The sequence below is a fragment of the Bufo bufo genome, chromosome 7 (assembly GCF_905171765.1).
Source record: "Bufo bufo chromosome 7, aBufBuf1.1, whole genome shotgun sequence".
Classification (NCBI taxonomy): Eukaryota; Metazoa; Chordata; class Amphibia; order Anura; family Bufonidae; genus Bufo; species Bufo bufo.
Window position 1 is genome coordinate 187587208 of NC_053395.1, and position 12599 is coordinate 187599806.

Here is a 12599-nt window from a genome sequence, read left to right on the forward strand (position 1 = left end):
CAGGGCGTACCGGTACGCCCTATTTCCCGAGTCCTTAAGGACCAAGGGCGTACAGGTACGTCCTGACTTAAATTCGGAATTCCGGCGCCGCAGGGGTTAATCGGAACGGGACGCCGGCTGAAATCATTCAGCCGGCATCCCGTAACAACGCAGGGGGGGGTCATTTGACCCCCCCGTATCGGCGATCGCAGCAAACCGCAGGTCAATTCAGACCTGCGGTTTGCTGCGCTTTTTGCAGTTTCTGATCGCCGCGGTCCCTGACCGCGGGGATCAGAAACTTTAGAGTGGCTAAAATCATTATTTTTCACCCCCCCCTGCACCCCTGCACGATTTTATGCCGGAGGGTGGTGCGGGGGGGGTGTCGCAGGCGGTGGGGGCGTTGCGGGAGGCGGGCGGTGCGGCAGGCGGGATCGCGATCCCCCGCCCGCCTCCCCATGAACGATCGTTGGCTTCTAGTGGGTATACCAGGGTGCCAGCACATTGCTGGCACCCTGGTATAAACGGCTGACATCTGTGAAGATGTCAGCCGTTTAACCCTTTCCATACCGCGGTCCGTACGGACCGCTGTATGGAAAAAGTTAACTGTCATTGGTCAGGGAGCTCCCTCCCTCTCCATCGGAGGGGCTGCTGTGGCTTTGCAGCCCCCCGATGGAGAGGGAGAGAGCCCCCAGAGAGCCCCCCTCAGCCCCGTCCTTACCCTTCCCCGTCTGCGAAGTTCTGAGCAGACGGGGAGGGTTCCCATGGCAACAGGACGCCTGCTCAGGCGTCCTGCTGTCCATGGTGCTGAACAGATCTGTGCTAAAAGCACAGATCTGTTCAGTGTAAGTAAAATACAGTACAGAACAATATATATTGTTCTGTACTGTATTATACAGACACCAGACCCACTGGATCTTCAAGAACCAAGTGGGTCTGGGTCACAAAAATGTAAAAAAAAAGTGAAAAAAGTTAAGATAAAAAAAAAAACATTTATCACTGAATAAAAATTAAAAAAATAAAATAAACTACACATATTAGGTATCGCCGCGTCCGTAACGACCTGATCTATAAAATGGTCATGTTACTTTCCCCGCACGGTGAACGCCATAAAAATAAAAAAATAAATACTATGAGAAAATTGAAATTTTGCCCACCTTACTTCCCAAAAAAGGTAATAAAAGTGATCAAAAAAGTCGCATGTACGCCAAAATAGTACCAATCAAACCGTCATCTCATCCCGCAAAAAATGAGACCCTACTCAAGATAATCGCCCAAAAGCTGAAAAAACTATGGCTCTTAGACTATGGAGACACTAAAACATGATTTTTTTTTTTTCAAAAATGAACTCATTCTGTAAAACTTACATAAATAAAAAAAAAGTATACATATTAGGTATCGCCGCGTCCGTATCGACCGGCTCTATAAAAATATCACATGACCTAACCCCTCAGATGACCACCGTAAAAAAATAAAAATAAAAACAGTGTAAAAAAAGCCATTTTTTGCCATCTTACGTCACAAAAAGTGTAATAGCAAGCGATCAAAAAATCATATGCACCCCAAAATAGTGCCAATCAAACTGTCATCTCATCCCGCAAAAAATGAGACCCTACTCAAGATAATCGCCCAAAAACTGAAAAAACTATGGCTCTTAGAATATGGAGACACTAAAACATTTTTTTGGTTTTAAAAATGAAGTTATTGTATAAAACTTATATAAATAAAAAAAAATGTATACATATTAGGTATCGCCGCGTCCGCGACAACCTGCTCTATAAAATGACCACATGATCTAACCTGTCAGATGAATGTTGTAAATAACAAAAAAAAAAAACGTGCCAAAAAAGCTATTTCTTGTTACCTTGCTGCACAAAAAGTGTAATATAGAGCAACCAAAAATCATATGTACCCTAAACTAGTACCAACAAAACTGCCACCCTATCCCGTAGTTTCTAAAATGGGGTCACTTTTTTGGAGTTTCTACTCTAGGGGTGCATCAGGGGGGCTTCAAATGGGACATGGTGTCAAAAAAAACAGTCCAGCAAAACCTGCCTTCCAAAAACCGTATGGAATTCCTTTCCTTCTGCGCCCTGCCGTGTGCCCGTACAGCGGTTTACGACCACATATGGGGTGTTTCTGTAAACTACAGAATTAGGGCCATAAATAATGAGTTGTGTTTGGCTGTTAACCCTTGCTTTGTAACTGGAAAAAAAATATTAAAATGGAAAATCTGCCAAAAATGTGAAATTTTGAAATTGTGTCTCTATTTTCCATTAAATCTTGTGCAACACCTAAAGGGGTTAACAAAGTTTGTAAAATCAGTTTTGAATAGCTTGAGGGGTGTAGTTTCTTAGATGGGGTCACTTTTATGGAGTTTCTACTCTAGGGGTGCATCAGGGGGGCTTCAAATGGGACATGGTGTCAAAAAACCAGTCCAGCAAAATCTGGCTTCCAAAAACCAAACCGCGCACCTTTCACTCTACGCCCTACTGTGTGCCCGTACAGTAGTTTACCGCCTCATATGGGGTGTTTCTGTAAACGGCAGAGTCAGGGCAATAAAGATACAATCTTGTTTGGCTGTTAACCCTTGCTTTGTTAGTGGAAAAAATGGGTTAAAATTGAAAATTAGGCAAAAAAATGAAATTCTCAAATTTCATCCCCATTTGCCAATAACTCTTGTGCAACACCTAAAGGGTTAACGACGTATGTAAAATCAGTTTTGAATACCTTGAGGGGTGTAGTTTCTTAGATGGGGTCACTTTTAGGGAGTTTCTCCTCTTGGGGTGCATCAGGGGGCTTCAAATGGGACATGGTGTCAAAAAACCAGTCCATAAAAATCAGCCTTCCAAAAACCATATGGTGCACCTTTCACTCTACGCCCCGCTGTGTGGCCGTACAGTATTTTACGGCCACATATTGGGTGTTTCTGTAAACGGCAGAGTCAGGGCAATAAAGATACAATCTTGTTTGGCTGTTAACCCTTGCTTTGTTAGTGGAAAAAATGGGTTAAAATGAAAAATTTGACAAAAATATGAAATTCTCAAATTTCCTCCCCATTTGCCAATAACTCTTGTGCAACACCTAAAGGGTTAACAATGTATGCAAAATCAGTTTTGAATACCTTGAGGGGTGTAGTTTCTTAGATGGGGTCATTTTTGGGTGGTTTCTATTATGTAAGCCTCGCAAAGTGACTTCAGACCTGAACTGGTCGCTAAAAATTGAGTTTTTGTAAATTTCTGAAAAATTTCAAGATTTGCTTCTAAACTTCTAAGCCTTATAACATCCCCAAAAAATAAAATATCATTCCCAAAACAATTCAAACATGAAGTAGACATATGGGGAATGTAAAGTCATCACAATTTTTTGGGGTATTACTATGTATTACAGAAGTAGAGAAACTGAAACTTTGAAATTTGCTAATTTTTTTCAAATTTTTGGTAAATTAGGTATTTTTTTGTGCAAAAAAAATAATTTTTTTGACTTCATTTTACCAGTGTCATGAAGTACAATATGTGACGAAAAAACAATCTCAGAATGGCCTGGATAAGTCAAAGCGTTTTAAAGTTATGAGCACTTAAAGTGACACTGGTCAGATTTGCAAAAAATGGCCTGGTCCTTAAGGTGAAAATGAGCCCGGTCCTTAAGGGGTTAAACCCCAGATCAGATTCCCATATTAGACCTCAGATCAGACCCAAAATAACTAAATAGACTTGCCTGGCAGGATGGAGCTCTGCACTCACCGCTTTCTGGTCTTCTCCGGGCCCATGCTGCACTGTGACCAGATGTTGCACAGAGTCAGGTCATTGTGGACACACTACATCCTGACGCTGTACGCAGTCAAGACCATGCTGCTCGGGCCCAGAGAAGACCATGGAGCAGTGAGTACAGCTAACTGTACACCACCGCTCCCCTCATACTTATGAGCGGTTCCTTAATGAAAACGCTCATTAGTATTTGCTTTATAAGACCCACTGCCAGTCCCCCTCATAAGAAGGAGAAAAGAATCCGTCTCTCTCCAGGTGAAAAAATGAATAACTTTATTCCAGCGAATTAAAATCCGTACAGGTGTACATGTACACCTGTACGGATTTTAATTCGCTGGAATAAAGTTATTCATTTTTTCACCTGGAGAGAGACGGATTCTTTTCTCCTTCTTATATTGGATTTCACCGCACCCAGGAGCGGCATCCGTGCTCCTCAGGTGTTTCTACTACTGCAGGTGAGAGCTGCCTTACGTTTTCTTCTAGTCCCCCTCATACACACTTTTTTTGGGGGCGGGCAAAAGTGTCTTATTAAGCAAAAAATACGGTATGTCTTGTTAAAACTTTTGTGAAAAGACGATCAAAATGACTGCTGGAGGGATTGCTCCTATCTTCCTTTTCTTTTTATAAAGTGGAGGTACAGTAGATAATTTATTATTTTAATTTTTTTTCTCCTGGGTATTAATCCCTCCTGCATCTTGATGTACAGGTAGGTCAGGGTGCTGCTGTAGTTGCACACGTTGATATTCCAGTTGTTTGGTCCACCACTTGTTCTCACAACACTTGCAGGATATGCTGGTCTCCTTGCAGCAGGCGCTGTCAGCAGCTTTTACCCATTATTCTCACATCTCCAGTGCTTTGTAACGTGCCGGGAGAAAGGTTTCCTCCCATGTTAGAAAGCGCAGGAGCTGCGGGTGAGGGCTGCTGATAGCTCCTGCTGCAAGGAGAACTGCTTATGCTGCAAGCGTGGTGAGAGGAACTGCTGCCGACCCGGCAGCTGCCACTTGTGGGGAGATGGTAGTGAGAGGGGATGAGATGATATTGGGGGATAGATAATCTTGGGTGAATAAGAGGAAAGGGGAGAGATAATACTGTGGAGGAGAAATTACACAAGATATTGGGCATTGAGATGATACTGGAGGGGGAAGGTGATACTTGATAGAAAGGTAATTCTGTGGGAAGAAAGATAATACTGATGAGGAAAGAATACTGGAAGAGATGATTGGGGTGCGGGGTAGAAGTGATAGCGGGGGGATCTGGCTGAAACATTGTGCCGATTTTTGTGCAGCTTTAATTTCGGAGATGCTGCTAATTTGCTGCAGAGTTTACCCTGTGTATTACAGGTGAAGTCCAGTGCAGATATCCAGATGATATAAATATAGAAATCGACATATCGCAATCCTCACCACATGTCCAGGTCTATGACCATTCTAGTGCGGACACTCTCCACAGCATGAAGTTGAGATTTTAAACACCACAGATTTTATGTCACGTGGGAAAATACCCTTAGGAGTACAATATCTTAGGGGAGGCGGGAGAGAAGATGCATAAGGGGGGGGGGGGGGGGGGTGATACCTGTGAGGTGAGGTAGATGATACCTGAGACTGACTGGGGTGAGATGACCTCTTTGAAAGAGGGGGTGATACCTCTGAAGTTGGAAATGATACCTGGGCGAGGTAGAGACAATTTGAAGGAGGGGAAATTCTCATTAGAAAATAATGGTTAGGGGGAGAAATGGTGATCTTTAAGGTGGAGAGACAGTCCTCGTATGGTCTGCTACCAAGACGAGGGCGATTTTAGGGAGGAGAGTATAACTGTGGGATAAGAGTAGTCACAGTTTACTAGTCTACTTGTTGCAGTCGAGGTGTATTAGACATAGCCTTTGATTTTTTTTTTCTTCTGTGGTGGCTATACAAGAAGTGGGGGCCCGGATAATCTTGCAAGGGCTACTCTCTAAGCAGAGGCCATCCCTGAACACATTTCTCACCAGAACACTGTTTCTTTGCAGATGTCTTGGTGGAATATGAATTTATATTTTATAGGCATGTATATGTTTTAATGTCCATTTCTTCTGTTTTTCAGGCAACAGGAGTGGGTAAATCAGCAGAGGGAAGACATCGAACGACAGAGAAAGCAGCTGGCCAAGAGAAAACCGCCATCTTCAAATAGCGCCCAGTCCCCATCCTCGAATTCAGAACCAAAGCAGAGGAAAAATAAAGCTGTCAATGGAGCAGAAAATGACCCCTTTTTGAAACCTAGTTTACCCCAATTGTAAGTTTTTGCTGGTTGGGGGGTCAAAGGTATTCTGCAGTGGAGGGAGAGCGCCTTAATCGGTGTGAGGAGACTTATAGGACATACACGCTCCTGTGGAATTCTGGGAGGGGAGAAATGCAAATGAGCTCTTAACAAGCTCCGCCTTTAATGCCACCAGATGTAAGGCAGCTATCCTATAAGTCAATGTTCAGCTCTTAAAATGAGCCTTGAGACATGACTTGGATATTAAATAAGCCAGCACCTCATCTGCAGACAGCTGTTTTGGGGTGATTGCCCCTCATCAGTGCAGAGCAGAGTGTACTGGCTTAAAGGGCTTCTGTCACCCCCAAAACACATTATTTATTTTTTTGGGCTTGTTAAAATCCTTATTTAACTACTATTCCCTACATAGGGCTCTTACCTTTTGTCTCTGGCTTCTTTTCCTTAAAAAACTATCTTTTAAAATATGCGAATAACTTCACTACCAGCAAGTAGGGCGTCTACTTGCTGGTAGCCGCCGCAAAAAAGCGCCCCCTCCTCCTGTTGATTGACAGGGCCAGGGAGCGCTCTCCTCCTCCGGCTGGCCCTGTCATCATTTCAAATCCCGCGCCTGTCTTCATCTGGCGCAGGCGCTCTGAGAGAAGGAGGCTCGCCTCCTCAGCACTCCCTCAGTGCGCCTGCGCCAATGACGTCACCAAAAGAGAAGACGCCCTACTTGCTGGTAGTGAAGTGATTTGCATATTTTAAAAGATCGTTTTTTAAGGAAAAGAAGCCACAGACAAAGGTAAGATCCCTATTAAGGGAATAGTAGTTAAATAGGAATTTTAACAAGCCCAAAAAAAAAAAAAGTGTTTTGGGGGTAACAGAAGCCCTTTAACTGGGTAAGAGGCCTGTGTCCGAGCAAGGGGGGGGGGACATTTTGCATTTGATTTCTTAGGTTGATTTCTACTTTATTTCCAGTGTGGAGAGACATTTAGTTCTCCCCCCCCCACACACACTTCTTCATTGTCCTCAACAGCTAGTTCCAATTTTCCTCGAGCTGGTGGAGGGGCTAGCTGAAGTGAGGTCATTTTATTCCTTTGTAGGAACAATATACTTAAAAGATGAAATGTCATGAGTAAGCTATGCCTGGAATGCTAGGATCCTGTGCTTTGACTACTGTAGACTACATCTTGGATTTTGCAGATATTAACAGGCTTATTTTTTATTTTAGGTTAACCCCTGCTGAATATCACGAGCAGGAAGAGATTTTCAAGCTTCGACTCGGCCATTTGAAAAAGGTACTGCATCTTGGTCATTATGTTTTCTATAATAATCCAGTGTATGATGGATATTTGTATTTTCTTTGCTCTTTTAAAGTGTAACATTTGTGCTCATACCCATGTTCTGCAGTGAATATGGCCGCATTTGCACATTACGGAAAATTCACAAATAGTATTCAGGGCACCTCTTCTCTGCAGCGTGCTGGAACAATGGCTGCTGATTTGGTTTCCTGCTGCCGTCTGTGGAATATTGTCTTCTGCGTTCTCACATACATTTCAGCCAATTGCTTTGGGTTCCTGAGGGGGCTGTTTCCTTGTAGACTATAGAGCTTGTTAACTAATTTTCCAAGGAAATGTTACTGCTTTGCTCTGAGGCGTATCTGCTCTGTAAATGATTATATGCCATTATTGAAAGTCCAGCCTTACAGCACTGACAAACTATATAGGGTTAAAGAGGTATTCCGATTTTAAAGGTGTTATCCAATTTCTCAAACAGCCACCCCACCCATGTTCCGGGCTCCTGACAGGTAATATACTTTCCCCGCTCCGCTCCTGGTCCCCGCACCGCTGCTGCTTCTCCTTGTACACGGAGGGGCCCAGCACATAGGGGGGGCTGTTTGAGAAATAAGATAACCCCTTTAATGATTACATTTATTTATCTTGAGAACAGAATGTTGAACAATTTTCTAATATACATCTAATTAAATGTTTGCTTACAGACCTTTTATTATATCCATATAGTAGCCTTTCCCTAAAGAAAAAAAAAATGGTATGGCTCATTTTAGTCCTGTAAAATGCATCCATAGGAGAGCTGGATGTGCCTAAACATGGTGTCAGTCATCTGACCCTCACAAGTATCATGTGACCTGGCTTTCATTTAACTGTCCACCGCTGGGACCCGCACCTATCAGACAATGGGGACATAAGCACCGGACACATTGATGTCATAAGTAAACGTTGTCGGAATAATGATTTTATTGTGGTTATTACAGTAACTACATTACTGTGTATATTTACATGGCCGCCTGTCTTTAGGGGATGTTGTAAAATGGCTGCCTGTTTCTAGGTGATGTTGTCATGTTAATAAACTTTAGTGTTAAAAAAAAAAAAAAAAAACAGATCTGCTTCTACATACAGATGTAGCAGGGTTAGCACTCAAACTCTTAACACGATGAGTTAAGAAAGTTGAGTTATCTTGAAACAAAAGCCATTGAAAAGCAATTGAAGGTTGTTTGCTTAACGCATTTAGTTTAGATAACACGTCTCATAAAACATGTGTTAACTCTACTATATCTGTTGACACTGACAGACATAATGAAATACTGCTGCAGGTAGTAATACTGTATATACTGTAAATGTTCTGTTCCCTAATGCAATACTATTCACCTGTTCGATACCTGGACAGTACCTGGGGGGAGAATGGTGGCTAGATGACCCCGGGTTTCCCATGTTCCGGCCACCGCCAATCGCTCTCCTCATTCAAGTAAATGCGAGTGCACCACGCTTGCGCGGCCACCGCTCCCATTCATTTCTATGGGGCCAACGGAAATGCACACTGCGCCCTTCACCACCTTTCCCCACTCCATTCTTGGTGTAGGTGCAGGTCCCAGAGATGGGACCCGCACCTATCAGACAATGGGGGCATATCCTAGCGATATGCCCCCATTGTCTTTGACGGGACAACTACTTTAACTCCTCTCAAAACATGAAAATTTATGTATGATTGCAGTTAAAGGGGTTTTGCGGGATTTTCATATTGATGGCCTATCCTCAGAATAGGTCATCCATATGAGATTGGCGGGGGTCAGACTCTGCTGTTTGAGGAAGCCATGACACTTACTGGAGCTCTGATGCTCAGCGCTGTCTATTTGATGGCGGCTGTGCTTGGTATTGCAGCTCAGCCCCATTCACTTGAGTTACACAGCCTGTAATCGGGGGGCCAAGGCAGGTTCTAGCGAAGTGCGCCGGCCGGCGCATGCACACTTCGCATAATGAGGCCGCTGCCAGGAGTGAACGATGAACTGAGGTAGGCGGCTCTAATGGAAGGGAGGGCGGAGATTTCAATTCAGAAGGCGGCGCTGGGCACCGAAAGGAGATGGCTGCAGCCGGGCACCCTGCGTCGTGAGACGTCCCCCTTGGACACATTTTGACGTGAGTGACAGGTTATATAAACCTGTTTTATATGATTATAGAGCCACAGGCGCATTTGATAAGGTTACTTTAGGATTCTGCGTATTAGTAGGGACCTCGCCATATGTTTAGGTTCTAGGCCTAAATTCTGATGACAGAATCCCTTTAAGAGATATTCCCTCCATAGGTAGTTAGGGGTAGCCAAGCAAGCTCTCCCATAATCAATAGATGGAGAAGCGCACATGTGGGAACATCACCCGGATGGGGATGCTGTCGGCTACCTGACCTTGTTGGTCTCCTGGTAATGGGTCCGCCACCTCTCGGACATTAATGGTATATCTGTAGATATTGTTAGAAATGGTTTGAAATCTACTTTAAGAAATACCAGGGTAGGGGCAAGCAGTGAAATTCACTATATTAACTACTTGTTTGGAGATGAAATGGGCATCTATAGCGGTATAACCTTGCCATTTTGTTATTTTGCAGGAAGAAGCTGAAATCCAGGCAGAGTTGGAGCGTTTGGAAAGAGTTCGAAATCTTCACATTCGAGAACTGAAAAGAATTAACAATGAAGATAATTCACAGTGAGTACACATATTCCTAACCCACAATGAGTGAACGTGTCCTTATCTGCTGAGGGGCAGAGCCTGGTTATTCTTCTGTCAGTGGTATTGAGACTGTACACCCCATATTTCATGCATTTTTGTTTTTTTCACAATCTTTTCAGGTTTAAAGATCACCCTACATTGAATGAGCGTTATTTATTACTTCATCTACTAGGACGAGGAGGTTTTAGTGAAGTATACAAGGTAATGTTTGTGTGTGTCTTCAGTCTCTGACACTAAACCATTGGGTCTTTATCATTAGGTCAGGCATTTTAGTAGTTGTGCTACTAGTAGTGTTGAGCGAACTTGTGTTTTCAAGTTCGGTGTACAAGGTTCGGGTTATTTAAAAATTCCTTTGTGGATTCCGCAACCACGGACCATAAGTTATAGAACCTGAACCTTGTACGCCGAACTTGAAGACACAAGTGTTGGGGAGCTATCAAAGTTAAAGGGGTTGTATGTGTTAAATTTGCATGTGAGCAAATTGCAGGGAGACTGTTAAAATAATAAAATAAAAAAACATTAAACTTACCCTCTTAGCCCACCCTGATCTAGTGCTGTCGCTCTGTCCTCTCTGTAAGGCTGCAGCTGTGACGTGTTTTTGTTGCTGCAGCAGTTATTACTGACTTCAGCAGTGTGCAGCACAAGACTCCTGAGGCCAATAATGGCTGCAGTGGTTATGTGTGGTATACAGGCACGTCATGGCTGCAGCCGAGCTGAGGGAACAGCAATGCTGGATCAAAGAGGGCTTGGGAAGTCTATAGGGGTTGTCCAGCCTTTTTTTTACTGATGGCTTATTGTTAGGATAGGCCATCACTAGCTGATTGTCGGGATCCAGGACCCCGCACCCCTGCGATCAGCTGTTCTGTGTAGCTTTGTCACGGAGAGTCTGCGCCGGAGCTACAGAGTTTTGTAATGGACAGTGCTACTCCATTGACGAGCTCTGTCTACTAGAATGTTGGCAGTGCAGTGTAGTTCCAGCATTGGATCTACACAAAACAGCTGATCAGTAGAGATGTAAGTTGCCGGAGGATAGGACCTCACTTAGAAAAGGCTGGACAACCCCTTCAAGTTTTTTAGTATCTTTTGTAGTTTGGGTATATCAAATTGAATTAAAAAAAAAAAAACACTTTTTTAATTTACTGTACGTACTGCAACCAGTGAACAGGCAACAGATCACTTTGAAGTGTTGCGGCACAAAACTGCTTGTTCTAGTCACCCTGTCAGTAATGTTAAGTTCTGAAACCTTTAGGCCTCATGCACGCGACCGTTGTTGTTCCGTTCCGCAAAATGGGGTTCCGTTGCTCCGTGATCAGTTTCCGTTTTTGTTTCCGTGTGTCTTCCTTTATTTTTGGAGGATCACCAGACATGAAGGAAAGTAAAAAAAAGTCTAAGTCAAGTTTGCCATGCAAATGATAGGGAAAAAACGGACGCGGACGCAGATGACAATCTTGTTTGCCTCCGCATTTTTTCACGGTCCCATTGACTTGAATGGGTCCGCGAACCTTTTTCAGTGAAGAAAAAAATAGGACAGGTTATATTTTTTTGACGGACTGGAACCACGGACGCGGATGACAAACGGTGCATTAGCCGAGTTTTCAACGGACCCATTGAAAGTCAATAGGTCCGCAGAAAATCACGAAAAACGGAACAACGGACACAGAATAAAACAACGGTCGTGTGCATGAGGCCTTAGTACGATTGAAATCTGATCAATGACATTGCGTTGATTTTTTAAATTTATTTTTTATGCAAAATTGCATGAAGGCACCCATGATTAAAATGCTGACTGCATTTTCACAATGTGCCAGGTGTCAGCTGTCAGAAAATGTATAGGTGGGATAATGTTTATTTTTTTTAATTTACAGTTCAGGTTTTATTTGTGTCAGAATTGTGGAACTTGTTGTGGCAGCAAAAGAGTTAATGGTCATTTAATCTTAATACTTCCGTTAACCCGTAGGATACCAGCGCCGTACATGTACGGCACAGAAATGCGGGACACAAATACCAACGCCGTACATGTACGGCGGGCTGATCGGGCATGTGCAGGAGCTGCGCCCGCCTGATCAGCGGCAGGTGTCCAACAGTCACCGATAGCCAGACCCCTGCTGTATGCGCCGGCATGGGTGTTCTCAGGTCAGCGCTGACCGCGGGATCCTGCCGGGTGTGGGGTGGCCATAGGGTCTCCGCACTGCTGTGATGGGGACCTGATGGCAGGCCGATGCCTTCCGTGACCGCCTGTGAGATCTAACCCCCTGGGTCTCACAGGCAGGAATCTCTAAGTGTATTACAGTGTGTAATACACTTACAGCCAATGCATTACAATACAGAAGTATTGTATTGCATTGTAAAGGGGATCAGACCCCCAAAAGTTGAAGTCCCAGAGTGGGACAAAAAATTAAGTGGAAAAAAAAGTAAAAATAAAAAAAGGTTTTACAAAAAGAAAAAGTTTCAAGTAAAAGTCCTTTTCCCAAAATAAAGTAAAAGAAAATCGAAAAAAAAAGGGAAGAAAACTAGACATATTTGGTATCACCGAGTCCGTATCGGCCGGCTCTTTAAAAATTTCACATGACCTAATCCCTTACCCCTCACATGACCTAAAATAAAAA

The 12599-nt window shown here is 43.6% G+C and overlaps 1 protein-coding gene across 4 annotated transcripts in view; it reads left to right on the top strand.

The window, feature by feature from the left end:
* TLK1 (tousled like kinase 1) overlaps nucleotides 1-12599 on the top strand; it is a 230453-nt gene that overhangs the window by 193001 nt on the left and 24853 nt on the right. For all 4 annotated transcript variants that reach the window (XM_040439214.1, XM_040439213.1, XM_040439216.1 and 1 more), the window contains 4 exons: nucleotides 5823-6011; nucleotides 7207-7273; nucleotides 9872-9969; nucleotides 10113-10194. In XM_040439214.1, the coding sequence (XP_040295148.1) occupies nucleotides 5823-6011; nucleotides 7207-7273; nucleotides 9872-9969; nucleotides 10113-10194 (436 nt within the window). The remainder of the gene's footprint in view (nucleotides 1-5822; nucleotides 6012-7206; nucleotides 7274-9871; nucleotides 9970-10112; nucleotides 10195-12599) is intronic.